This window comes from Camelus bactrianus, chromosome 10 (assembly GCF_048773025.1).
Source record: "Camelus bactrianus isolate YW-2024 breed Bactrian camel chromosome 10, ASM4877302v1, whole genome shotgun sequence".
Lineage (NCBI taxonomy): Eukaryota > Metazoa > Chordata > Mammalia > Artiodactyla > Camelidae > Camelus > Camelus bactrianus.
The window spans coordinates 45,089,039-45,116,618 of NC_133548.1; the positions used below are offsets into that span (position 1 = coordinate 45,089,039).

A 27,580-nucleotide genomic window follows, 5' to 3' on the forward strand; every position below is an offset into this window, starting at 1 on the left:
TGTGGATAGTAAAATGATTGCTCTGGCTTTTATAGAGAGAGTGGATTGGATGGAGCAAGAATGTAACTCCTTGAAAAGGATAATTTTGAAATGCTCTCAAAAGAGACAGGTAATAGATAAGGGCCCAGATAGGCTGAAAGACCATGACAAAGGTGAGAATATGATGTGTATATCTCCTGTAATGACTTGTGAGCACTTCAGATTCAAATATTCAACTCAAATACTGAGTTCATTTTGTTGGAGGGTGACTTAGGGGAGATAAGGGGGAAGCCACAGGCTCCTGGTGTTAGACTTCAGGTTTGTGGTGGTGCTATTTACTATAAAGGAAAATAGAAAAGGAAGAGTATTTTTTAGGGAGGAAGTTAGTGAATTTCTAGGTCAGTTTTGGAGAAATTAAGTTTGAAAAGTTTAGGAACCATTCAAGTGAGTAGATATCTAGGGAGAAATTGGATAAAGAACTCAAATTTAGACAGATCTGGGTTTGGATCTTAAATATCTATTTGTCTTTCTGTAGTCTTTGTAAGTCTCTGTTTTATTTCCTCATTTGTGAAATAAATTACCTAGTGTTACCTTTTCATAATTCTTTTTAAATTAAATCAAATTTTAAATTTTAAAAATTAAATCAAATTTTTAATTTTTAAAATTAGACCAAATTTAAAAATTTTTAAATTAAATATAATTTTAAAATACATTTTAAATTAAATGTAATCATTTCAAATTAAGTTAAACTTGTAAAATATGGGCCAAGGGTAGTGAAAAAGTTTTGAAGCATGCGATTGAAGAAAACAGGTGCAAAAGATAATCAGCTCTATGAAATTTGAGGTGGGTAGGGGAAAAAAAGTAAAGCAAGTGAAGGACAGAGGAGGAGGGATTAATAACATACAGAATCAGGACTGAAGTGTGAGCTGTAAGTTTGGTAGTCGTAACAGAAAGAATTGATAGCTACTTAAAAGGGAAGGAGGCTTTGTCTTTGATTCAGAAACTGAGAAACACAGGGGTGAGTTGCATGTTAGAAAATATCTAACCTTCAAATATCTCAAAATGAGAAATAGGAAATACATAAACCTTAATCTTAACGCTCTTCTGTACCCATCATCAGCTTCTTCATACAAGTTATGAAAAAACTAAACCAAGAAAATTCTTGATTTCCTAGAAGTCCCAAAGACTTTCTTTCTCCCCTCTCCCTCCTGCTTATTCTTTGTACATGAGTAGAGCTATAAAATTTCAAGTTAAAAGTAGTTACAACTATATGCTTATGTCTTCCTGCATTATACAAAAATTCATCTAACTGATTTTACCTAAATATCTCCTTCAGGGGTCCTCCCCACTCATTGTGTCTTCTTCAAAGTGAAGAGGAGAACGAATTTGTCCTGGATCTGCTTGGTCTTCACACCATAAACTACAGGATTTAGAGCAGGAGGGATGGCCACATAGAGGTTGGCAAATAGGATGAGCACGTTTCGAGGCACACCGTGCCCAAAGCGATGCGCAAGGATGGAGAAGAAGGCAGGAGTGTAAAACATGAGGATCACACAGATGTGGGAGCCACAGGTGCCGAGAGCCTTTTGGCGGGCACCCAGGGATGAGAGTTGAAAGACAGCATGAAGGATGAAGACATAAGAGACAGCAATAAAGATCACATCTGAGATGACAGTCATGAGAGGCACAGAAAATCCATACCAGATGTTGATGGAGATGTCGGCAGAGGAAAGCCGAGCGACACCTATGTGCTCACAGTATGTGTGTGGGATGATACGTGTCCCGCAGAAGGGCAGCTGTTTCAGCAGAAAAACATCTGGCAGGATGACAGAGAAGCTCCTCACAACGACGCTCACCACGAGCTTGATAATCACCTGAGGAGTCAGGATTGTGGTGTATCTCAAGGGGAAGCAGATGGCCACATAGCGATCCAATGCCATGGCCAGCAGGATGGCTGAATCCACTACAAAGCTGAAGTGGAGGAAGAACATCTGGGTGAGACAACCAGTGAAGGTTATTTCCTGGGAGCCAAACCAGAGGTTACTGAGCAGTTTGGGGACTGTGGCAATAGACAAGATGAGGTCCGTGGTGGCCAGCATAGAGAGGAAGAAAAACATGGGCTCGTGGAGGCTGTCCTCAACTGCAATGAGGTAGAGGAGGGTGCCATTGCCCGTGATAGCCAGAACGTAGATGACACAAAAGGGAATCCCAATCCAGATGTGGAACTTCTCCAGGCCAGGTATTCCAACAAGGATAAAGGAACCAGGGTTGTAACAGCTCAAGTTATACATGGTCTTTTCAGTCTGGGATCCACTGGATTCTGAGCCCTGAGAACAAATCAGTATCAGAATGGGCTGTGAAAGACAACAATCCCGCTCTGGTGCTGAACTCGTTGAGGACTGCAAGGGTCACATTCAGGGTGCCTGCATGAGAAGGAGAAGCACCTGCTGTCCCCAGGATGAGTTGGCACCCATAGGTCTAAAGTTGTTGCCCCTTTAGTTTGCCAGTGGCCCCATATCATTTCTTTATACATTTATTAATAAACCATATGAGATGGTTATTTTTATAGGTCACAAATTTCATGTGATTAAACATAAATAACTGGCCCTTTCTCAATACAGAATATTCAGGATAGGTCCAGGTTCAAAAGGAAAAAAAAATGTATGCATGAGGAGGAGGGAGGAGTGTGTGAGGGAAGAAAGGGAGGAGAAGAGAGAGAGAAGAAAGAACATTAAAACTGTTAAATGGGATGAAGAAAGGGGAGTAATTGATTTGTACACAGTAAATATTGTCTCAGACAATGGGTTTGATAAAATAAACTGAAGAGTTTCAATAAAGTAGCAGATAAAGAAAGGGAAAGGAAAAAGAAAGAACAGATTCCAGGGCTGTAGGTGGTATGGGAGCTTTTGTTACACAGAGATTGAAATACGGTACAGATTAAGATGTGTGCTTACTGGGCTGTGAATATATGAGAAAGCATCTACCAGTAAATGCAAAGGATAAGCGAGCAACATTCCCCTGACTCAGGCAGAGAGCAGTGAGCTCAGAGGATGACCTCAGGGACAATGCCAAAGCTTTGGAAGACCTGTTTCCTAACATAAATTGGGAAGACAGCTCTACACATCAGTGAGCCTAGAAATGCCTCTATAATAGATATCAGCCAGTGTGATTTAGCCTAGGCAAAGTCAAGCAGAGCAGATTTTCACCTCCTAGAGATGGAAGGAAGAATAATAAAGTTTTGCCCCCATGTTTTTATTTCTGATCTGCCCATGTTGGACTCCATCTTTGGGAATTTTCAGTTTTGCACTAAATAGAGCCTGCCTTTGGAGGTGACTTTTGCACTGGAAATAGCCTTTGAGTTTTACCTCTGTCATGTGATCTATTTTATGAAGTACTTTTGACCTTATACTGGAGAATCCCAGAATAACCTGACCCATCTTTAGACCAGTTTTGAAGAGGCTTAGTTCTTATCCTCCCCTCAAAATTTACAGAGTCATTCAAAAACTTTAGGGGAAGGAAGTAGATTTTGTGGACAGGTTATAAGAGCTCTATATTATTGCATCTGGTGGGTATCTGTGGTTTTGTGCACAAGGAGGGAAGAGTGGATTGAGCCATGTAGGATTTTGTGACATCTCTACCAGAACCCCAGTCAAATTTTACATAGTGAACTTCTTTCTCTCAGGGGATGGTTTTGTCATTGCCAGCGTCCTTAATTAACCAAAGTGAACAAAGCATCTACCAAGGAGGTATGTAACTAGTTCCCACTGTCCAAAGGTAGCTCCCTGCCCCTTAAGAATGTATGTTCTAAGTGGCATCTCCAGATCTGTTGCAGATGGAACTCTTCCAGGCACTGAGCTTATTAGAATAAAGAAAGCAACAGTCTTCGCAAAAACCTCCCTTAAAAGGTTAGCTGCATCATCTTTTGTGGCATGAAGACCAGGTAGACTGAGAAAGCTCTAAAATGTCTCTGTAATTTAGGCAAGTCAGTTCTTTGGCGCATAGACTCACTGCCTCCTGGCAAGAAATGCATTTCCTCGGGGTCACTGGGGTAAAAACATAAAAGGAGAAAAATAAAACCTCTAATCATTAAAACTACAAAGGGGGATCAAAAAGAAACATCCAAATCAAGGTCTCCTGCTCTAGTCAAAACCTATTCAGACCTCAGTCTTTTACCCAAAAAGCTCTTCTTTCCTAATGAAGTCCGCACTGTGACCTGTCACAGTAGCTGGTCTGCACTGAAGCATTGTGCTGTACACCAGAAACTGACACAAGATTGTAAACTGACTACACGTCAAAATAAATAAATAAAATAAATAAATAAATAAATAAATAAATAAATAAGAAATCAATAGTTTCCTTTCCTTTCAGGGTCCAATTACCATGGAGTCATTGGTGTGAGACTGTCTTCCCCCCAAAGTCACATCCTCCAGGGCACAGCCCCAATTTGGACACTAAAGAAACCTGAGGCTACATTATTTGATTAAAATCGCAGGGTCAGTGGATTTTTGGATATTTCTTCTCCCTGATTAACTATAGTTTTCAACTCACCGAACTCTGCCTTCTGTCTCTTGCTTCACAGGAGTAGTAGGAGGTAGCAATATGAAGGAAGAAAGTAAAATTTTAGGCTGGAAGAGATTCCAGAAGAGAGGAAAGAAAACATTTATGCATTTCCTTACATTCCCAAAAGATAGACCTCAGGCTACGTGGACCTGTCCATTTCCTGTTCCCAGACAAGGAACTGAATCAACCATTTTAACTCTTCCCTTGAGATGGAATGTAGCTTGGTGGGTTTAGTGTGCTTTTTATTGGATCCCTAGGAGATTCAGCCTAGACAATTCAGACCCAGTCTGATGAGACAGAATTCTCAGTGGCCTTGTACATGTGGTTTTCTTTAATTAGTCTGTTTGTATAATCTCACTAATACTGTACATTTTCAATTAAAGTTTTCTAGTCTTGATATTGGAAGGTAAGTGCTCCAACTTTTTCTTCTAAAGAATTTTAGCCATTCTCAGTACTTTGCATTGCCATAAAAGTTTTATAAGCAGCTTCACAACTTACAAACACACACATACACACATTTAGAGTTTTAATTTTGATTGCATGGAATCTATATATCAATATGTGAATACTTTGTATGTTTGTAATACTGTATACATTTGTATTATAAAAATAGAAACATGATATATGACTCCATTAATGTAATCTTTAAATTTCCTCAAAAATGGGTTAAGATGTAGATATGTTCTTAAAAAATACCAATACCCTTTTTTGTTGAATGTAGAATATTTGTTTTCTATAACTGCTATATCAAATTATCACAGACTTCATGCCTTAAAACAACATAAATTTATTATCTTACAGTTTTGCAGTTCAGAATTCCAGCATGTCTCACTGAGCTAAAATCAAGGTGTTGAGAAAGCAGTGTTTCTTTCTGGAAGTTCTAGAAAGTAATCTGTTCCCCTGCCTTTCCCAGCATCTAGGAGCCCCCTTTCTCCATCTTCAAAGCCAGCAATGTTACTTCTACCCCTCTTCCATACTCACATTTCCCTCTGATTCTCCTCTTCTGTCTTCTTCCCTTCTAAGAAGCTCTGTGATTACATTTGGGTCACTTAGATAATCGAAGAAACTCTCCCTATTTTTAGCTCTACTGAATGATTTCATGATATTCATCTGAAACTCAATTCCCCTTTGCTATGTCACCTAACGTTATCACAAGGGTTTAGGATGAGGGCATCATTTAGGTGGCCATTATTCTGCCTACCACACCAGGTTTCAGTTTGCAAATTAAGTTAATCAATCTCTCTAATCTTGATTAATTTTAATTTGCTAGGTATGTTAATAATAATAGATATATTTAATGCCTCATTTCACTGTTAATCTCTTCTTGCTTCTTAGTTAATATTTTACATATTGAAACTATTTTTACATTCACATAAGTTGCCTATTTTCACATATCCTCATGGTTTGCAGCATCATTCTGAGTGGGAGACACCCTCTAACTTTTCCTTTGTTACTTCCTTCTTGAGCTCATCCTCCCAGTTACCCCATCCTCTTCTCCTAGGCACTCTGTCCTGAACCAGAGTTTAATGCGGTAGTTTCTGATCCTGATCCGGTGATGATTTTATGAATATCATAGATCTAGTTTCTTAGTCAGAAGGAAGATAAGTTTGATTCCTGAGAGCAGAATTGCCCATACTCTCTTACTTTTCTAAGCAAACCACTTTCTAAAAACTTTAAGTCTGGAAAGTAGTTTGATACCAGGTTTGGGGGTATGTGTGTGTGTGTGTGTGTGTGTGTGTGTGTGTGTGTGTGTGTGTGTGTGTGTGTGTGTCTGTATGTAGATACATTTACATTTCGATGTGCTTAGTCTACATTTTATTAAGGAACCCCATCTCTCATTCTTGGTTTCAAGTAGTAACCTCAGTTTAGGTTTTCTACATAAAAGAATTTTTACAAACTTGCAGAAGCTACCACTTTCTTTTTCTAGATCTGGAACCCAGACTATCTATGGGTCTGTGTTCCTTCTGGCTCATAATCCTTGTTTTATACTTTCTTTTCTGATCTGCAGGATGTAGGAGTGCACCTGTAGGGTCTCAGAGGTGAAGCAACACTCAGGAGAAAAATAATACCATACTTTCCACCTCAGGGAGACTAGATGAGAGTCTAGTTGGGAGAGTGCATCACTCAAGGAAGCATGGGAAGGGTAGGGGCTGAAGACAATGAGAGTAAAAAAGAGTTGGGATTGGACAACTTGGAGAGATTAGGGGTAAAAATCAACAGGTTGTCCATTTTCTTAAATCCTAAAAGCTGAGATGTCTGGGCAGAAGTGGCAGGACCTTCCCATCCACCTCTAGGCCCATGAAGGGGAAGAAGGAGCAGTTCTTGGAGAAGTCACAGGGGCTGCCCCTCAAAATTTGGACGTAAGTTTTCTCAGGTGAAGGGAGGGATTGAAGAGTCAAGTGGGGCAGTGCAGGGCAGACCTGTCTGAGCTGAGCTCAGACTTCCCCTTGGCCTTCCGGGCAGTCCCAGGGGGACGTGGCTGTGCTGCTGCTGCTGCTGTCCAGGTTCTCTTAGCCTAGAAGCAGCCGCCACGAGGGCAGCAAATGCCTTCTGAAAGAGGAGGTTTGCAGAAAGGTCCCTACACTGTGCCGTTCTCATTTACTGACTTCGGCAAGTTAATCTACCTCCAGAGGGGATCTAATTAAGACTTTACACAATCTTCATAAGGCTGCTGGGCAAATGGAGCCTAAAGGACTCTACATTCTTTTTTTTTCCCGTGAAGTTTCAACAACTGGATGCACTGCAGGGTGTTATCAGGGCCAGAGACCCAAATAGTCACTCAGCTCACAGAAGCCCACTGGCCATTCCCATTGGCAGAGGGCCCTATGAAAAGGCTGGGGAAGAGCTTCTCTAGCTTTCTCCAAACCCCTCTGAGGTAAACAGACCCCCAGTGATTCCCGCGTCCTGATGTTCATGATGTTGTGCAATTCCTTCCCCTTGCGAGTGAGCAGAATTTGTGAATTCCTTGTAAGCAACGGAATGTGGCAAAGGTAATGGAATGTCAACAGTATAGTTATGTTACAGTATTTGAGACTGTCTTCCTAGAGTAGTTGTCTTTTCCTGCTACCCTGGAAGAAGTAACAGTCATATTGTAAGCTTCCTATGGAAAGACACACATAGCAAAGAACTTTGGACAGTCTGTAGCAGCTGAGGGTCTTGGTCCTATAAATGCAAGAAACTGAGTTCTGTCAACAAGCTAAGTTAGCTTGGACCCAGATCATTCCCTACTCTAACGTGCATCCTAGCTGGGGCCTCGTGTATATTCCAGTGAGAACCTAAAGGAGAGAACCTAGCCAAGCTGTGCTCAGATTCCTGAGCCAAAGAAACTGTGACATAATAAATGAATGTTCTTTTAAGCTTGAATTACTGGATCCCATCAATGAATTCAGTAAAGTTGCAGGATACAAAATTAACACACAGAAATCTGTTGCATTTCTATACAGTAACAATAAACTATCAGAAAGATAAATTAAGAAAACAATCCATTTACCATCACATCAAAAAGAATAAATACCTAAGAATAAATCTAACTAAGGATGTAAAAGACTTGGCAAAAGATAAGACAGTGATGAAAGAAACTGAAGACAACACACACAGATGGAAAGATATATCATGTTCATGAACTGGAAGAATTTATACTCTTAAAACGATCAAACTACTCAAGGCAATCTGTATATTCAAAATAACCCCCATCAAATTACAAATGGCATTTTCCCCACAGAATTAGAGCAAATAAATTGTGTATGGAAACAGAACAGACTGCTATAGCCAAAGCTACCTTGAAAAAGAATAACAGAGCTGGAGGTATCACACTCTCTGACTTCAGACTACTAAACAAAGCTACAGTAATCAAAACAGCATGGTACTGGCACAAAAACAGACATATGTAGATCAATGGAACAGAAAAGAGCTGAAAACCCACACACTTACAGTCAGTTAATCTATGACAAAGCAGGCAAGGATATACAATGGAGAAAAGACAATCTTATCAACAAGTGGTGCTGGAGAAACTGTTCAGTTTACATGTAAAAGAGCAAAATTAGAACATTTTCCCACATCATATACAAAATAAACTCAAAAGGGATTAAAGGTGTGAGTATAAGCCCCGAAACCATAAAATTCCTAGAAGAGATCATAGGCAGAACACTTTTTGACATAAATCTTAACAATATTGTTTTGGATCTGTCTCCTAAGGCAAAGAAAACAAAGGCAAAAATAAACAAGTGGGACCTAACTAAACTTAAAACCTTTTGTCGCAAAGGAAATCATCAACAAAAGGAAAAGATATCCTAGTGAATGGGAGAAGATATTTGTAAATGACGTCTGATAAGAGGTTAGTATCCAAAATATATAAAGAACTCATACAATCAATATAAAAAAACCCAAAAACTTGATTTAAAAATGGGCAAAAAACCTCAATGGACATTTTCAAAAGAACACAAACAGGTGGCCAATAAGCAGGTGAAAAGATGCTCAACATTGCTAATCATCAGGGAAATGCAAATCAAAACCACAATGAGATATCACCTCACACTCATCAGAATGACTATCATCAAAAATACCACAAGTAACATATGGTGGTGAGGATGTAGAGAAAAGGTACACAGTCAGTGAGAATATCCAAAGAAAACAAAACAGTAATTCAAAAAGGTGCAAAAGCTTATGAGTTTAATTAGGTCCTATTTGTTTATTTTTCCTTGTATTTCTATTGCCTGGGTAGATGGCCCTAGGAGAACATTGCTCAGATTTATGTCAGAAAATGTTTTGCCTATGTTATTTTCTAGGAGGTTTATTGTGTCTTATCAGCCAGTTTGAGATTATTTTTGTGTATGGTGTGAGGGAGTGCTCTAACTTCATTGATTTACATGCAGGTGTCCAGTTTTCCCAACACCACTTGCTGAAGAGACTTTTTTCTCCATTGTATATTCTTGCCTCCTTTGTTGAAGATTAATTCACCATAGTCTGTGGGTTAATTTCTGGGTTCTCTGTTCTGTTCCATGGATCCGTATGTCTGTTTTTATGCCAATAACATGCTGTTTTGATTACTGTACCTCTGTAGTGTTGTCTGAACTCTCGGAGAATTGTTTCTACAGCTTCATTCTTTTTCTTCAGTATTGCTTTGACAATTCTGAGTCTTTTGTGATTCTATATAAATTTTAGGATTATTTGTTCTAGTTCTGTGAAAAATGTCCTGGATAATTTGATAGGGATCACATTAAATCTGTAGACTGCCTTGGGCAGTATGGCCATTTTAACAATATTGATTCTTCTAATCCAAGATCATGGGGTATCCTTCCATTTTTTAAAAGTCATCATTAATTTCCTTAATCAATGTTTTGGAGTTCTCCATGCATCACTAATTATCAGAGAAATGCAAATCAAAACTACAACGAAGTATCACCTCACACCAGTCAGTATGGCCATCAATAAAATATCTTCAAATGATAAATGCTGGAGAGGGTGTGGTGAAAAGGGAACACTCCTACACTGTTGGTGGGAATGTAGTTTGGTGCAGCCATTATGGAAAATAGTATGGAGATTCCTTAAAAAATTAAGAATAGACTTACCATATGATCCAACATTCCCACTCCTGGGCATATATCTAGAGGGAACATGCACCCCAATGTTCATAACAGCACTGTATACAATAGCCAAGACATGGGAGCAACCTAAATGTCCATTGACAGATGATTGGATAAAGAAGTTGTGATACAGTTATATAATGGAATACTACTCAGTGATAAAAAATAATAAAATAATGCCATTTGCAGCAACATGGATGGACATGGATATCGTTATTTTAAGTGAAGTAAGCCAGAAAGAGAAAGAAAAATATCATATGATATTACTCATGTGGAATTTAAAAAAAAAAGAAAGAAAGAAAGAAAAAAAAAGAGGTCACTAATGAACTCATCTGCAAAACAGAAACAGACTTGCAGACATAGTAAAGAATTATGGTTGCCAGGGGAAAGGGGGTGGGAAGGGATAAATTTTGGAGTTTGAGATTTGCAAATGTTAATCACTATATATAAAAATAGATAAAAATACAAATTTCTTCTGTATAGCACAGAGAATTACATTCAATATCTTTAACTTTTATTACATTCAATAACCTTTAATGAGAAAGAATATGGAAACAAATATATGTGGGTGTGTGTGTGTGGGTGTGTGTGTATATATATATATATACTTGACTGGGACATTATGCTGTACACCAGAAACTGATGCATTGTAACTGACTATCAACCCAATATTCATAGCATCATTATTTACAATAGCCAAGGTATGGAAGGAACCTAAGTCACTGACAGATGAATGGATAAATCATACTATAGTTGTATTTCTCAGTTTGACTTATTTCACTAAACATAATGCACTTTAAATCCATATGTGTTGTTGCAAATGGCAGAATTTCATTCTTTTTAAATAACTGAGTAATATTACATTGTGTATAATTATCACAATTTATTTATTCACTCACCTGTATAGATACCTAGTTTGCATCCATACCTTGGCTATTTTAAATAATGCTTCTGTGAACGTTGTGGTGCATGTATCTTTTTTAGTGTTTTCTTTTTTTTTTTTTTTTTTCAGTTATGTACCCAGGAATGGAATTGCTGGATCATATGGTATTTCTACTTTTAGTTTTTTAAAGGAAACTCCATACAGTTTCCATTGTGGCTGCACCAATTTAATAGCCCACCAACACTGTACTTGCATTCTCATTTCTCCACATACTCACAAATAGTTGTTATTTGCTGTCCTTTTGATAACCATTGTAATCGGTGTGAGGTGATAGCTCATTGTGGCTTTGACTTGCATGTCGCTGACGATTAGCAATGTTGAGCACTTTTTCATGAGCCCTTTGGACATCTGTGTACCTTCTTTGGAAAAATGTCTATTGAATCTTCTGTCCTTTTTTTATTTGGATTCTTTGTTTTATTGATAATGAGATGTATGAGCTGTTTTTAAATTTTGATATAAACACTATTGGTCATATCATTAGCAAATGTTTTCTCCCATTCAGTAGTTTGGTTTCTCAGTTTGTTGATAGTTTTCTTTGTAGGGCAAGTGCTTTTAAGTTTAATTAGGTCCCATTTGTTTAGTTTTGTTTTTCTTTCTTTTGCCTTAGGAGACAGATCCAAAAATCTATTGCCATGAGTTATATCAAGAAGTGTCCTAACTATGCTCTCTTTTAGGAATTTTATTGTTTCAGGACTTACATTTAGGTCTTGAATTTCTTTTGAGTTTACTTTTCTACATGGTGTGAGGAAATGTTCAGTTGTCATTCTCTTGCATGTAGCTGTCCAGTTATCCCAGCACCAAGTATTGAAGAGATTCCAGGACACCTTTGGCATTTTACTGAGGAGAGGATCTGGAACTGGGAGCAACTTAGAGATACCTTATTCTTTTCAGCGGATGGCTTCATTTCTGGGGCCAAGATTCTCTGTTATAAAGTGAATGCCCCTGGATGTGCAGATGTTTCTCTGTTGTATACGGAAACTCAGGGCTTTCAATTCTTATATCTGGTTGTTTCATTCTTAACTGGAGGATTGGGCATTCTAGTAAATGAAAAGCCATCATTGTCCCTGGAGAGTCATTTGTCAATAATCAAGGGTACAGATTTTGCTAATGAGTCAGAACGTCAGTCATCGTAGCAATGGGGTGACAGGAAGGCAGAGATCAAAGGGAAAATTTAGACGATCAACTCCCTTCAGTTTCTATGGATGAATGGTCAGATATGGATGTGTACATACACACACAGACACAGAAACTGGAAAAATTGTCCTCGCAAACCCTCATAACCTCAAAGGTCATCCAAAGATGAGGAAGCTGAGAATTCTTGGGAAAAAGCAGGAATGAGAGTAGATTCTACTTGAACAAACAATTCACTTTTTTCTTTTTCTTTTTTTTGAATTCTAATTTGGTTGGAGAAAATGTTGGAGAAAAAATTCCAAAAGACAGAGGGATCCCACAAAGCTCTAGATGAACATATATTGCAGAAATAATTCCTCTCTTAACTCACTGAGGGAAGATAACAGGTTTTTCTTCTTCTCTTCCTTCCTAAGAACTTTTATGTCATTGCAAAAGTTAGTGTGACTAGGGCACACAAAACAGTTACCTACATCAGTTAACATATCCCACAATTACACTTCTGACTATTAATGTATCACTGTGAATAATAGCTTATTAGCTGGGCAAATAGAGCCCAGACTAAAATTCAATTTCAATAAAATTGATTATAAGCAGACCATTATTTAAAATGTAAGATAAGGCAAATTGCAGAAAAGTTTGAAATAAAAAAAATAGTAATTCATTGATCAATTTATTCAGTTCTTAAAACATAGCAACGGTAATAATGTTGAATACAAACTAGCATATATTCTAAAAATGATTTATCTTGGTCATAGGAAGAAGGAGACAAAAAATAAATACATATCATATTGGACCACCACTTATATCCTAGAAATTACAGACGCTATTGCAAACAGTGTATTGTTTAATATTCACAATATTGATCAGGTAATTTTTTTACAAATGAGAAACAATTCCATAGAATTTAGTTTACTTGTAAAGAACCAGTGTGTAGCAACACCAGAATTATAATAAAATTCTACTTGTGGTCACACACACACAGTTTTCCATGGCAGGGAGAGCTGGAGTAGTCTTGTCAGCAGCACAGAGGCATCTAGAATCTGCAAAATGAGACGACAGTAAAAACAACCCTTGTGCCCCTGAAGGCACAAACCTGTTAATGAGACACTGACACGGGTTATATTTCTCAGTAATGAACAAATCTAATATTTATTGTTAAGTTGAGAAGAATAGATGCTTTATACTTAATAACATTTATCTACTCACAATGATCTTATATATGGTGCAGTTTTCATACCAAGATCATTTTAAGAAAATAAACAGAGTGTTCTAGTATGTTTTTCAAGGTTTCACTGCTCATATGTGGAGAGACAGGGCTTGAAGTCACATACTCTGGATACAAAATTCCCACTCTTAGTACATGTTATTTGTGATATTTTCTCCTTAATTCCTTGGGGAGTAAGGGACAATATAGGTAAACTGAGACACCACTCAGGATCACACTTTAGGAAATGACAAGTAAATACAAAGGCTTTGATAATATATGAAGTTTTTAAGAAGCATCCCTTCCTCTTCTTGGTCAGTGCCAAAGGAAATGAGGCTGTAAAAATTTGCAGAGGTGTTCCATCAGGACTGCTCCTTTGTACGGCATTAATCACTTTTTCTTGGGGTGTAGAAAATGATGAATTAAGATTTTCTCCTAATCTAGACATGATATTAGACAAAAAAATAAAACACAGGGCCAGTTGAATAGCCTAACTGATGAATGAAAAACATTCAAATGGAAAAAAAAAGATAGAACAAAGGAAAATGGAGGGATGGTGCAGATGAGCTCAGGCGGGTTAGATGCACCCATAAGAAGAGGCAGGAGAAAGAAGTGGGTGTGAGTGTAAGAAGGTTCAGGAGCCTATTGAGCACAGAGTCATGGGGGCCTCACATTTCATAAGATTGAAATATGGATACAGTTTCTGTGGAAAGGAACACGAAGAGAATTTATAGATGAGAGACCCGTTGTTTGTGACATTGAAAAATGAGACAGTGCGAGCATCATAGTCTAGGAAAACCCCAATACGCCTGGGAGGAACACTCAGGGAGAGGGGTATCTTTAAGGGATCAGAGGAGGGAGACTGGGCAAAAGCATAATATTGATAATTCTGTAACCCTATAACACAGTAGCCACATTTAGGTTGATATTGCAAGCAAACAGGTTGATAATTTTCATGTTCTTGGGATAAAAGTCTCATACAATTTCTCTGTTGGTTTTCATCACATACCCCAAGGATCCAGGCACGTTTCTGTGACACATCTACCTCCCAGTAATGTTTTCCTCTTGTAATAAATGGGGAGCCTAGGACACCAGGGTCTTGATAATCACCATTCAGATATGCATTGGATTGTCCAAAAGTATGCACATAACTCATTCGTCTTCCATCCGCAGAAATGACAACATTTGATTTACGCTTTGGAGGAATCAGGGTCACGGGAACTGTTGAAAAATAACAGCACTGAGTGAGTGATACGATGTAGTTTTATTTGTGATGTCGTGGAAGGGATCTTTAGAAGAACTTTAAGGGAAAGAAAATATGTTTGTGTTTGTGTATGCTGGGAGGGGAGACATGGGTCTTAAAACAGGAGACCTACTAGAAAATGAAAGACTCTAAAAGTTGATGAAAAGAGGGTGGCTTGATGACAGTGTGATTTCTCCTTACCCCAGTAGCGTTGCACGTCTCTCAGCTCTGAAATGATAAAAATCATAATATTAAATGTAATCAAAGGAATTAGGACTGAAATATATTTTCTCCCAGTTTAGGGGAAGGACTGTTGTGAAGTAGAAAACTGGCAAAAGAGAGAATGAACCAGACAGCTGGTCACTCCCCATTAAATACCACCATATCGTCAGCACATAGCATCTGGCCTCCAATGCCTCTATCCACCCTTAGAAATTGGAGCCGCTTCCTCATTTTCCGCAGCCATCACAACAATCCCACAGACACCCACATCGGGAAAAACTCCTCACCATCAAACACTCTGAAAATCAGTCTCAGATCAGGAGCTCGAAACACTCTCCTTTGTTCCTTGGAAAAGGTTTTTGGCTTCTTCAGAGTCAAGGTCTCACTCCTAGGGAAGACAAAAATTGACCCCCACACCTCGGACACTTCACTCCTCGAAAAACACTAACTTGAAAAATTTTCCACCCATTGATTCACCTTGAACTGTTTTCCCTGGAGACCCTGGGAAAGTAAAGAGTGGATGCCTGACCTTGGAGCCAGAACAAATGTGCTCATGTCAGCTTTCCCAGTTACTCTCTGTGTGACCTGAGAAAGTTTTGACCTCTCATAAGCATTGTTTCTTCCTTTCAAAATGAAATCATTAACCTCTCCCTCACTACCTCCTAGAAATCATAGGAAATATTACATTAAGAAAACAAAACTTTGGTACCATAAAAAATTGCTTTGTGGAAAAGTCACTGCATGGATATGGGTTCCCTGGAAGACATAAAGTGAGCTTGTGAACCTGCCTCCTGGGAGTTTGAGATGTATCATGTATGAGAATATTGTCCAGAGTGTCCCCAAAATTTCAAAGGCTGCTCCCCAACAGGAGACCCTCAGAATAACTTGAGATTTCAGGTTCTCTGGGAACAACTAAAAACCCTAGGGAAATAAGACATCATGAATACTAAACCAACAGAGGTCTGAATTTCATGTGTTTGTAAAGAGTTTCATGCTGCCATGTAGGGGTGCAAATTCAGACATAAAGATGCCACCTTTTCATTCTGGCTTCTAGAGTATGTGACCAAATTGGATCAAATGTTTGTGTCAGGGCCAAAATATTCCTGGAGATTTAAGTCTATTTTGGGGAATTTAAACAGAATAATATGTAAGAAGTTGGTCTCTACTACACCCAGGGCAGAAATTCAAATATAAAGGAGTTTTCTCTAGTTCTGGATGCTTGACAGATAAAGAAGATCTGACCTTCCCATGACAAGTCAAACACCTGTTAAATATGAGAATCCGAGTTAGATAATGACACACAGTGTGAATTAAACATTTGAAGTCACAGGTGTCTGATATTCAAAAGTGTTATCCCTAATACTACTACAGACCCAAACTCTGCAAATTCCCATGACCAAAACTATCTACTATGGAATCTAGTCCACTCTCAGTATTTATAGAACAATCTAGCTATGATTTGTGAACAGAAATTTAAGATAAATGTGCATCCCATTTTTTCTTCCCTGAACATTATTTTACTCGAATTGGCCACCAGATAACTCCAATGGCTTTCTATTATTTCACAGCCCAAAAGGACCACGTCTGGTCTCCCACACATACCTTTTTATGATGCCATGCACATCCTAGTGAGAAAAGAGAAAACACGAGTCAAGAACCAAGCAGTTCCCCTACTTACAAAGCTTCTTCACGTCCCCACCAGCCCCTGATTATGGGAATAGAGATTGACTCAATGTGAGAGCCGGAAAGTAAAGATGAGAGTGAGGTCAGTCATGCCAGAGACTCATGTGATGTTGTCAGGTTCCCAAAAAGGTGAAAAATGCTTTGTCCATAACGAAACAAGAGCATGAAACTTCCATATCAGGAGATGAGACATGTTTATGAGAAAAACAAGAGGCCTGTAAATTTGATGACCCAGGAGTTGATTTGAATACTTCATGAGATGATTTAAATGCTGTCATTTATTCACTAAAACTGTGAAATGATGGACTGTTATTTATCAAAGCTTTGGAGTATCAAAGATGAATACATAATCCTAATCTCTCCTGAACTATTTATAAGGCTTTTGTTGAGGGTACAAGTAAACAAATGTATTCATGCAGGTATTTTTGAGGTCTCTCTCTTCTCAATTTATGCATTGTTAATGACCCCTTCCTCTCTCTTAAATTCAGCATGCACATATGTGCAGTTCATTTCCAACTCTTTATTTTTATTCAATTTTGTCTCTTAAATGCATATTATTATATTCAGTAGTGAAACAGCCACAGGAATCAGTGATGTAGAATGTCTAATATGTTAGTTATCATTCACTGAACAAATTGTTTCCTCTCTTGTACCCCATTTTCATCATGTTCTCAATATCCACTCACTGCCCTAAAAACTGCAGAATTTATCTGCATTTTGGCCTCTACTGAGTCAGTTTAGTCCAGATCCTTTAGAGTTTTTAGCCATCTAACCTTCTTAATCATGACAGATATTGTTTTGTTTGTCTGAACATATATGTACCACTATATTTGATCTCTTTTACTGAAGACTTACTTCATTCATGTCACCAAAAAGTAGGACCATAGCTGGGTTTAGGAAAAAAATTCTTTCTGTATTAGGGCTCCTTTGTTGTACAAGACAAAACTCAAATAAATATAGAATAAGTAGAGAAATGATAAATGATTCTGGGGGAGAGCTACAACTTTACTCAAACTTTAATTATGAAGCTCAAACTTTGTCATCAGAATCAGGTCTCTATCTTTCTCCAGTTTTGTTTATTCCACTTATATTAGCTTTATTCTCAGCTCGTGAAGGATACATGAATCTCCTCATATAAACTCTAGAAGAAAAAAGAGCTTCTCCTCCCAGTTACAACAAAAAAATCTGCACACCTGCAGGCACCAGCCTACACAGGGTGAGCAGCCCATGTGAAAAACATCCCTGCATTGTTTTCGAAAGGAAATGAAGTAGTGCTGAAGGAAGTTTCCATTTTTACTGGAAATAGCTTAGTGTGGTCAGAAGTAGCCCGTGATAGGGTAGGAGACATATTGTAATCACTCAAGCAACCACTAGGAAAAAAGCTTAAAAAAATACAGTGAGGAAATAGGACAACTTAAAATGTATACTTGAAAAATTTGTTTAACACAGAAGAAGCTAGTTAAGGAGAAGGAGAAGAATGAACACTGGAGTAGCCGTATAGAATGCAAATAGCAAAATGGTCAGTTTAATCACAGCCATGTCAGTAACTGCATTAAATGTCATGCATTAGTACCACAAGTGAAAGGCAGAGATGGTAGGGCTGGATAAAAAGCAAAGTTCAACTATTGCTATCTATAAGGGACCTATTTTAGATTCAAAGACACAAAAAGGGCAAAAGTAAAAAGACAGAAAAATATACATCATGCAAGCAATAATCAGGAGATAGGTCAAGTGCTTATATAAATAGTAGACAAAATAGACTTTAAGACAATAAGTATTATGTGAGAGTGAGAGAGAAATTTTATAATGGCAAAAGGTTCAGTATATCAAAAAGTTATAATGATTATAAGCGTATATGCACCTAACAGCAGAGCTTCAAAGAACACAAAGTAAAATTAAAAGGGGAAATAGATGATTCAACAATAGTTACACATTTCAAAATCTCACTCTTAACAATGAGAGACTAGCTTATACGGAAACCATCAAATTTATAGACGACATGGACGATACTATCAACCATCCTGACCAAACTAACAGCTATAGACCATTTTACCCAATAATTGTGAATGCACAATCTTTTCAAATCTATATAGAAAATTTTCCTGAACATAAAGTTCTTAAGCCATAAACAAGTATCAATGAACCTAAAAGTTTTAAAGTACAAAAATATATATGCTCTCTGATTACAGCAGAATTAAATTTGAAATCCACAGCAGAAGTAAAACTCATAAGTCACCAAGTATTTTCTAATTAACAACACACTTTAAAATATCCAAGGTTTAACAAAGCAAAACAAAACAAAACAGAAAACTGCAAAGGAAATCTGAGAAGGTGAAATTCAATGAAAATTAAAACTAAACAATCAAAATGTGAGGAATACAAGTAAGGTCATGCACTTATATCATTAAACACTGTATCACAAGAGATGAAGCCATCTAAGCCATCAGCGATCTAAGTTCCCACCTCAGGAAACTAAGGAACTGCATATTAAACCAGCACACACACACAAACACACACACACACACACAAAGTATATACACACATAAAGAAAACAAATCTGACAGCAGATATTAATGAATAAGAAAACATTAAAACAAAGTAAATAAAACAAGTTTGTTTTTGAAAACAATCAATGAATTGACAAAACATAAATAAACTGACCACGAAAGAAGTGAAACAGAAAATCACCAAACTCAGGAATAAAAGAGAGGACACTACTGTGAATAATATATAAATTAACGGGATAATAAAGGATTATTATAATGAACTTTATGCCTACAAATAAGAAAACTGAAAATAGACAATTGCCTACAAAGACGTACAAAAACTGACTCAATGACTATGAAAAATAGAAATAATCCTAATACAGGTAAAATAGTTTAAAGCTTTCCTATAAGAAAAAGCCAGAGTGAGATGGCTTCACTAATGAATTCCATTAATATTTAAAGAATAAATAACAGTCCTTCAAAAATTATCTTCAGAAATAGAGAAAGAGAAAGAAAATATCAACACATTAAGGGAAAGAAAAAACATCTTGCAATCAGAAGTGCATTTGTTCGTGACTAAGCTGCGTCATGAAGAGCTATCTGACAAATGCTTAACACTGGATCACAGATAACAGGGGCCTCTAGCAAATCACTGAAGACAGTGAATCTTCTCTCCACAGTCACATTTTTGCACTGAACATGGTACATTAAAAAATAAAAATTCCTCTTGTTATTCCTGAATTCAATTCATTCATTCAGATATTCTTATATCCTCCAGACGAGATGCAGGGAAGGGGCACAGCAGGGCCAAAGTAACCTTGGTGACAACACCAGAAAGAACACAACAATACAGAAGAGATGGAAACCTAGGCTTCATTTGTCTCAGCTCTCACATGCTGAGGCTACTTCCCCAGGCTTACCTGCAGCATCTCCACCATTGACCGTTGCAAACATTGTTCCAGATCTGAGATGAGGTCTCTCACCAACTGGCTCTGCTGGACCACCTCATTCTCAGAGTCTGCCAGGTTACGCAGAATACCTCCTACATCATCCTTCAGCTTTTGAAGTTCCTTCTGCTCCTCATTGTTCAGGATAGCTCTCAGTTCTTTAAACTCTGCCTGGACATTTTGTCTCTCATTTTCCATTTGATGCTTCAGGAATGAAAGAGAGAGAGAGGAATTAGAACTCTCAGGCTGACACTGGGAACCAGAAAAAGACCTACATACTCAGGAAGTTCCCACAGGGAGGTGAGATAGAAGGAGGAAAAAAGTTCCTGGGGAAGCTGGTTATTGTCCATCACTTTTTCACCATCACATTCCAAATTAATGGCCCCAAGTCTGCATTACTTAGGCCCCGCTGAGCCAAAATAGGATCCCTGTGGGTGCTAGGCTTCACATGTGTCCAGGATGCTCGTGCCTCCCTGAATTACTCCCGATCCCTCCCACAATCCTCTGCCAAAAGTGGAATACTGAGGACAGAATATTCCGCCATTGCCATTTGACATGAACGGAACATGAAATTCACGCGTCATCCTCAGCAGAGAGCCCTGCACACGAATACCTCCCTTGGGGTGGCGGTGTTCACTGGGGGTACGTGCGTTTCTCAGCCCTCAGCCCTATCAGGGGAAGGATGAACAAACGGACCAATGAAAGGACTTGACTGTCAGGGAACAAAGAGGAAGCTATCTCCTTGAGACTAACATCAAGGTCCTGCCCAGATACCTGTCTAACTCCCTCAGGAAGTGTCTCCACCTACCTTCCAGGCAGTGATCTCTTCTCTAACTTCCATCTCAAAGTTCTCAGCTTCCCGCTGCTCCTCCCTCAGCCTCTTCAGAATTGCCTGGAGTTTCCCCTGTGAGAAAAGAAGCACACCAGAGTCAAGCTCTGGGCTTGCTCAGCATCACTGCAGAGGATAAACGGGGGAGAAATGGTCGGGTTTCCAGACAATGGAATCCATAGAAATGAGCAATTAGAATCTATGACTTGGGAAAAACCATGAAGTAGTGAATGTGTTCTTAAGACTCAAGAGATAGAAGACCCAACATCTCACCGACAGAGGACTGATTCTCTTTGTCCTAGAAGAACCCGGATCCTATAGCAAGGGAACGACTTCCACCTTAGCTCACCCAGTGTCCTAGTTAGCCTCTTATTCGGAGTGATAATGAGAGCTTCTCTCTGGCACCAGGTCCCCACCATCCAGCACAAAGTGCGTAAGTATCTACTTCTACCTGAAAGGCTGTGTGCAGGGTTATTATTTTGTAATTGGGTGGAATACACAGACATGTCCATTGACACCAGAAGGTACACACTGGAAGAGAAGAGGCCACAGGCTTTGGGTCTTTGGTGACCAGGTAAATAAAGCCCATTGCCAAGTGGACGTTTCCCCTCAAGTACCGTTTTCTGCCCTGTCTTCCCTCCATTCTGGTCTGTTACCTGGTACTCCTGGGCAACCTCCTCCAAGAGGCACGTGCGGTGACCACGGTGCTCCTGGGACCGCTCGCAAAGCCAGCAAATGACCTTCCCATCCTCCTTACAGAAGAGCAGGAGTTTCTCTCTGTGGCGCGCACAGAGATTTTCCTTCTGCTCCACCTCTGGGCTCAGCCTGACCTCCCTGAGCCTCTCCACTATGTTGGACACAAGCTGGTTACGCCGCAGGTTCTCAGGCTGGTAACTGACTCGGCACACAGGGCAGCTGCTCTCTCCTTCTTGGCCAGTCTTGGACTCCTTGTTGTTCGCAGTGATGCAGGCTTGGCAGAACGTGTGGCCACAGTGAAGGCTCCAGGGTTCTGTCAGAAGCTCCAGGCAAATGGGGCAGGTCACCTCCTCCTGTATGTTCACCAGGATTCCTGACGCCATGCCAGCCACTCCCCTGTTTCCACCCGTCCTGATTTCTAAGGCTTCTCGTACTCACAGATCCCTGCGTGATTGGCAATATTGAAAGGCAACAGAGAAAGGTACAAAGAAAGTGATACTAATTGTGTAGAAATCAAAGATGCTTGAAGACCAAATTATTGAAGGCCAAAACAAACAAACAAACAAAGAAACAGAGAGAAAAAAGAAAGGAGCTGGCTGACCTGTTAAAAAGGACATTTCATAATAATTTTAAACACTTTGCTCTCAGTTCATGATTCTTATTATTTAATTTTACCAAACAAAAGTATGATCTGAAATTTTTCTACCAAGATCCACGTATGAGCCTGGAATTCTGTCAAGAAGATTGATAGGAGACTAAGCCTGTGTGTATGTGTGTGTGTGTGTGTGTGTGTGTGTGTGTTCGTGTGTGTATATAAGTATAAGGATGGATGGGATGGAGATGGTACAGGTATACTCATAGGATCACAGAAGTCAGATACCTAAAAACATAGAAACACACATGAAATGAATGTCAGCCCTGAGAAAAATCCACAAAGTACTAGGCAAAATCCTTCAGCTAATTTTCCTTGATGGTGACTTACACGCTAGCAACTGGCCTAACAGCCATAATCAGAAAGATGAGTCTAAACAGAGGATTTTAGTCACTATGAACTGGAAATTCACTTGGAAGGTAATGGCAAATTAAAATTCAGCCACATATCCATATATGTAGATGTGAAAAAGCAGACGTGAAAACTACTAGAGATGCATGTTGTTCAGAAATCAAATAATGGGGGACAATAAGGGATTGTCCAAGAATTCCAAGTTGTAAACACAAGGGTTAAACTGAAACCTCAAGCAGATGAAGGAAACATGGCATGAGAGAGAGGAAAAATGCATTAGGGAGAGGAAATGAGCTGTTCCTGGAACACAGAGCATCTTTTCTGAGGTTGCAAATGTCCGTGTGGCTGGTGAGCAGAAAAGTGCTGGCCTTTGGTCTCACAAGAGCTACAATGACATAAATATGACACTTCCTAAATTACATAACATTTAGGGACCCATTTCCAAGAGGAAGGACAATGACCCATGTTTCCCCATCAGAGAAGAGGTGCCTGGAGCTGTGAGCTGTCACATGGACCCAGCGTGGACCTGGGAGGTTCAGGTGGGATGCCTGCATAGGGGCTCCGGGGAGAGATGATGAGGGGCCGGGTGCTGAAGACAATGGAGGCAGCAGATGGGAGTGAGCGCAGGAGGAGGGAACATGCAGGATTGGGGACTGGCTTAGACATGTGGAACAAAGGACTAACATGAGGCCTGGGGTCTTTGTTGCTTTACAGACAATGTTGGCTTACTCTTCTCCTAATGTGTGTGTGTGTGTGTGTGTGTGTGTGTGTGTGTGTGTGTGTGTGTGTGTGTGTCTGCGTGTGGTTTTTCTGGGAAACCTCCTGGGTTACAACAAAGTGGAGGTTGGCAGGCTTTCAAGGTCACATTATTGACAGGAAAACTATCCTGACATATAAAATGCGTTTGGTTAGGAAGGCTTTATACAGAGCTGAAATGCCAAGGGTAAGCATAGGTACCGTATTCACAGGGGGCTGTGACTGGTATGTTCAGATATGTCTCTTTTAGTTCCTTGGAAGCTGCTGCTCATAACCTTTACAAGGTAAGCAGATAAGCCACAGGGTTATGTCCCCTGGGGTAGTTTCACACACATATTCACCTAGTCTGGTTCCTTAAACAGCCGAGATAATGGGGATAATGTACCTCCTGGACCACTGTAAGGGCCACCTCCAAGAGCGCACCTGAGCCAGCCATCCAGTGCTGTGTCCCCTGTCCTGAAACTCCCAGCTAAGCTAAGTGAACCTGGTAGTTTATGTCCTATGAGGCTGTGTGCGTGGCATGGGTGGTCCAGTCTGGAAGCCACTCCTGGTGGTCAGTCAGAGGGAGCATCGCAGAGTGGTAGCAGAGTGATGCTCCTTCTTCAACCTGGACTCAGCATGGCCCGGTGCTCGTAGTCCAGGCTCGGGAGTTCTGTAGCTACTCTAGGCAAATGGGGCCGTGAAGCAATAAACGTGTCTTGATGGTTGTCAACGTTTGATGGGAAAAGAAAGACCGCCAGTATGAAACAAACAATAAGTTTCCCTTTACTCAGCAAAAGGGAGGGAGAAGCTACAAAGCTGCCCAGAGATAAATGTACACCTGCTGAAACTCCACACTTACGCCATGTTCCTCACGCATGAAGAACACTTGATACAGAAGGAGGCTGCAGGTGAACTGTAAATGCAATGCAGATGAAGGTACAGACGCTGAAAATAGCCTAGAGGCCGTCTGCAGTTTGCCAAAGGTGGCAAAGATCTAGCTAATGAGTAACAAGATGAGAGGTGACGTTGTATCAGTTCATGACTCATGCTGTTGTCCAAATATTGTGGTGGGGCCTCTGTCTATTTCTCATACCTTTCAGGATCCAACCAATGCTGAGATGAGTCAAGAACCTACAGAGGAGGGAGAGCAGAGTCTGGATTCTGCCATGGGGTTGCAGAATTTATTTTCCCTGCAGGGCTCCAAGGAGCTACTGTCAAAGCAGCTGCAGCACAACACACACAGAAGGAACAGGTCCTCACACATGAAGGATGACCCCCCCACTACCTAAGCAGTGACCCAAGGGCTCCCCAGCAGTCAGGGAGGTGGACGTGGGAAAGAGAGTGGCATCTGCCTGATGAAACATCAGGTCATGTGGCTGCCATGGTGTCAGCTGACTGCACCTTACAAGTCGGTCTTCTGACATCTGAGCTCATGAGATTGCAAACTCAATACATCCCAGCGGCAACACCTAAAGACAAGCTTAAAGGACATAAAAAGACAATTGTTATGTAAAAGTCCAGAAGTTAAGTTCATAGAAAGAACTTTCTTCTCTGGTCACTGCAGTAAAACAGGTTGTCTAATCATGATAAAGCCACAAGTCATGGATGGTATAAGGGAAAGCGTCACTGTTCCCAGATAGAATCAGAAAGGGAAGTCGTGCAATGTGTTACCTCCTAGGCAGTCATGTAACGGTGTTGCATATAAACTCCTGACAACACTAGTGAGATGAACGTGAAGCAGTGAAGTAACAAAGCAGCTGTAAGACCTGCAGTGATTGGCCTGACGAAAGTGCATGTGCGAGTTCAGCAGACAAGTGTCTAACACCGACTTATGCTGAGAAGGGGTCAAGGAATTCACAGCCGAGGGATCATGTCCAGAGTGAACCTTGATGAAGGAAGATTTGGTCAGATCAGGGGAAGGCGTGGTGAGAAGAGAGATTTGGCCGAGTTAGGTGGGCGCAGCTGTACTGCCCATAGGACGGAGGAGGGGGAGGAAACACAGAGGCTCCTCTCACATCCTTCCCTTTTGAGTCTCATGATGTTAAATTCTGTTTCTTCTGACATCTTTTTATATCATCAACCCCAGTCAAGTAACTCCTTTGTTTTATTAAAAGTTAGAACAGACGTCCCTTCTGGATGTTCCTCCTACACGCCTCTCTTGCTCCAGACCTCTCAGCTGAGCTGTGTTTCCGGGTGACAGATATGGCTCAGGCAGAGGGGTGAGCAGGTTAGCGACTTAAGGAAGTGCAGTGGTTCCCTGGGTCTGGAGGAGAGGACACAGAGAGGCTCAGAGCCTGCCAGCTGTGACAGCACCAGGCTCCTGAGCACAGACAGGCCGAAGTCGTGAGAATTTCTCCGGAGTCAGGCAGAAACACTACACTGCTGCTCTGATAAGCGCTAAACTATTAGGACTCAAAGACCCCTCTGCAATTGTCCTTGTTGAGGGAAAGGACATTCTAGCTCTGAAAAATCAAGTAATCTTGTGTCCTCAGCAAGATGCTTTCAAAATTATAAAATGGGGTGGAAGCGTGTGTAGATTCACCGTGGAGGAACAAACAGTCCCTCTAAGGAACAAGCAAAGCCTTTTACTTCTTCCAACCCTGCTTCTTCTAAGACTCCCCCTGCCCCAGTCTCATCTTCACTCTCAGCAGGAAGCCTGCAGGCCCAGCCTTTTCCCTCTTTAGAACAGCTTCCATAAAGCAAGTAAAACTCACCCAAACACTTTCAGTTTCTCCTTCTATGTCTTTCGAAACCAGCCCTTCACAAAACCTCGAGTATCTTCACTCTGCAGTGGAGAAGTTGTGATTCCTTAGGGAAGGGTGAAGACAGGGCCTGGGCACATGTGTCCTGCATTCACTCACCAAACCAGGGGCCTGATATTCACCAAGAAGATTCCCCTTAGAAGAAGCAGGAAGATGAAAGTTCAGTCTTGTGGGTGGAGTACAAGCAGGAAATGAGAAGTGAAGCTAGACCAGTTGGAGGCCTCCCCACAGGGCCCCCAGGAAATGACAAGGCTTTTGTGCCTCAGCCTGCTGGGCCAGGGAATGTATTTTTATTCCTGTCTCCTGTGTTCTCATGGCTCTTCACACTAATCCATCCTTTGAAGAACTCGGCTAGCCTAAGCCATGTCATATCACACGCATCCTCCTTGTCTAGTTTGCTTACAAATGACCCGTCAGGAGGAGAGAGGAAGTTCTCCTTTATCACAGTGAAGACGCCCCACTGAGGGCTCACCTACTGGAAGCGCTCTCCTGTCCAGTGTCCTCCAGCTAAACTAAAAGAATCCGTCCAGCGTGCACTGTTAAGACACGTTAGAGAAAAAAGTTTCTCCAACTCTGACATTTCTCCGGCAGCCAGTCACAGGGGCTATCACAGAGCGCTAGAACATTGATGCTGACTTTCAGAACGTGGATTCACTATGCCCAAAATGGCAAGTTTCCTAAATAAGCAGCCAGAGATGAAACCCTCGGAAGCATCATTTGTTGGGCAATGTCATCTGACTATTTTACACGTAACGCCTATGATCAACATGAGAAAAATGAATCCAGGGAATTCGTGTGACGGTTATTACTATACGTCAACTAGACTGGTCACTGGGTGCCCAGTTTAGACATTCTTTCTGCGTGTGTCTGTGAAAGTGTTCTTTCCAGCCAAGATTAGAATGGGATCTGTGGACTCAGTATCGCAGCTGGCTTTCCGTGGCGTGGATGGGTATCATCCAATTTGTTGAGGCCTGAAAAGAACACAAATGTGCAAGAAGGAAGAATTTGTTCTTTTTGTTCCTGCCTGCCTGCTTCTGCTTCCGCGGGTCTTCTCCCGTCCTGAGACGGAAACTTATGTCATAGATATTCCCGGTCTGAAGCTTCCCGACTTGGACTGAGTTACTGGGTCTGCACCTTGCTGTTGGCAGGTCTGGAACTTCTCAGCCTCTTATGATTATATGAGCCTCCTCCTTATAATAGGGCACCTTCCAATGTATATGATGAGGGTGGATAGCTAGCTAGCTAGCTAATAGAAAGAGATTCTATTTCTCTGAAGAACCCTGAGTAATACAGTAATGAAAAATTTCTAAAATTCTGTTAAGTGACATAGCTGAACTATGAGAATAATCCAATGACTCAGCTGAACCATACAATTTCTAAAGCTCTGTGCCAAACAGTGTATTTTCTTCCGCACTAGTGATATTATTATGGTAGAGGAATTGCACATGAATAACATAAAGAGAGCGAGTGTTATTATACTGGAAATCAATGTTTAGAATTATTGTGGTTAAATGCCATATTATAACAGCTGCCATTTATCCTATATTGTCAACTGATGAATAGGTTATGATT

General features: G+C 40.3%; 2 protein-coding genes across 6 annotated transcripts; both read right to left on the reverse strand.

Annotated features, from left to right (window-relative positions):
* Window positions 1-863: 863 nt before the first annotated feature.
* LOC105076716 (olfactory receptor 52H1-like) lies at window positions 864-2,466 on the reverse strand. Its single transcript, XM_010964978.3, has one exon. It carries the CDS (start codon window positions 2,268-2,270, stop codon window positions 1,329-1,331), a length of 942 nt encoding a protein of 313 aa, XP_010963280.2. The 5' UTR covers window positions 2,271-2,466; the 3' UTR covers window positions 864-1,328.
* A 10,386-nt stretch (window positions 2,467-12,852) lies between these two features.
* On the reverse strand, window positions 12,853-26,208 carry LOC105063554 (tripartite motif-containing protein 5). 5 transcript variants are annotated; one of them, XM_074372497.1, is made up of 9 exons: window positions 25,961-26,207; window positions 21,466-21,949; window positions 20,789-20,884; window positions 19,954-20,184; window positions 16,467-16,489; window positions 15,152-15,252; window positions 14,844-14,870; window positions 14,409-14,620; window positions 12,853-13,235 (listed from the first exon to the last, which is right to left on the reverse strand). In XM_074372497.1, the coding sequence occupies exons 2-9, from the start codon at window positions 21,886-21,888 to the stop codon at window positions 13,164-13,166; spliced, it is 1,185 nt and encodes a 394-aa protein (XP_074228598.1). In that variant the 5' UTR covers window positions 21,889-21,949; window positions 25,961-26,207; the 3' UTR covers window positions 12,853-13,163. The 5 variants fall into 5 exon arrangements, with proteins under 5 accessions (XP_074228598.1, XP_074228596.1, XP_074228597.1 ...); XM_074372495.1 differs by having other exon boundaries at window positions 12,853-14,620; window positions 25,961-26,206; XM_074372496.1 differs by having other exon boundaries at window positions 12,853-14,620; window positions 26,108-26,183.
* Window positions 26,209-27,580: the final 1,372 nt, after the last annotated feature.

Bases quoted from the DNA above. Each gene is read 5' to 3' on its own strand.
- LOC105076716 (XM_010964978.3), bottom strand. From the start codon at position 2,270: ATGTATAACTTGAGCTGTTACAACCCTGGTTCCTTTATCCTTGTTGGA.
- LOC105063554 (XM_074372495.1), bottom strand. From the start codon at position 21,888: ATGGCGTCAGGAATCCTGGTGAACATACAGGAGGAGGTGACCTGCCCC. The intron at 20,185-20,788 runs GTAGGTGGAGAC...TCATTCCTGAAG, and splicing joins AAGAGATCACTGCCTGGAAG to CATCAAATGGAAAATGAGAG. The intron at 15,253-16,466 runs GTATGTGTGGGA...TGTCTTCCCTAG, and splicing joins GTGCATGGCATCATAAAAAG to GAGTGAGACCTTGACTCTGA.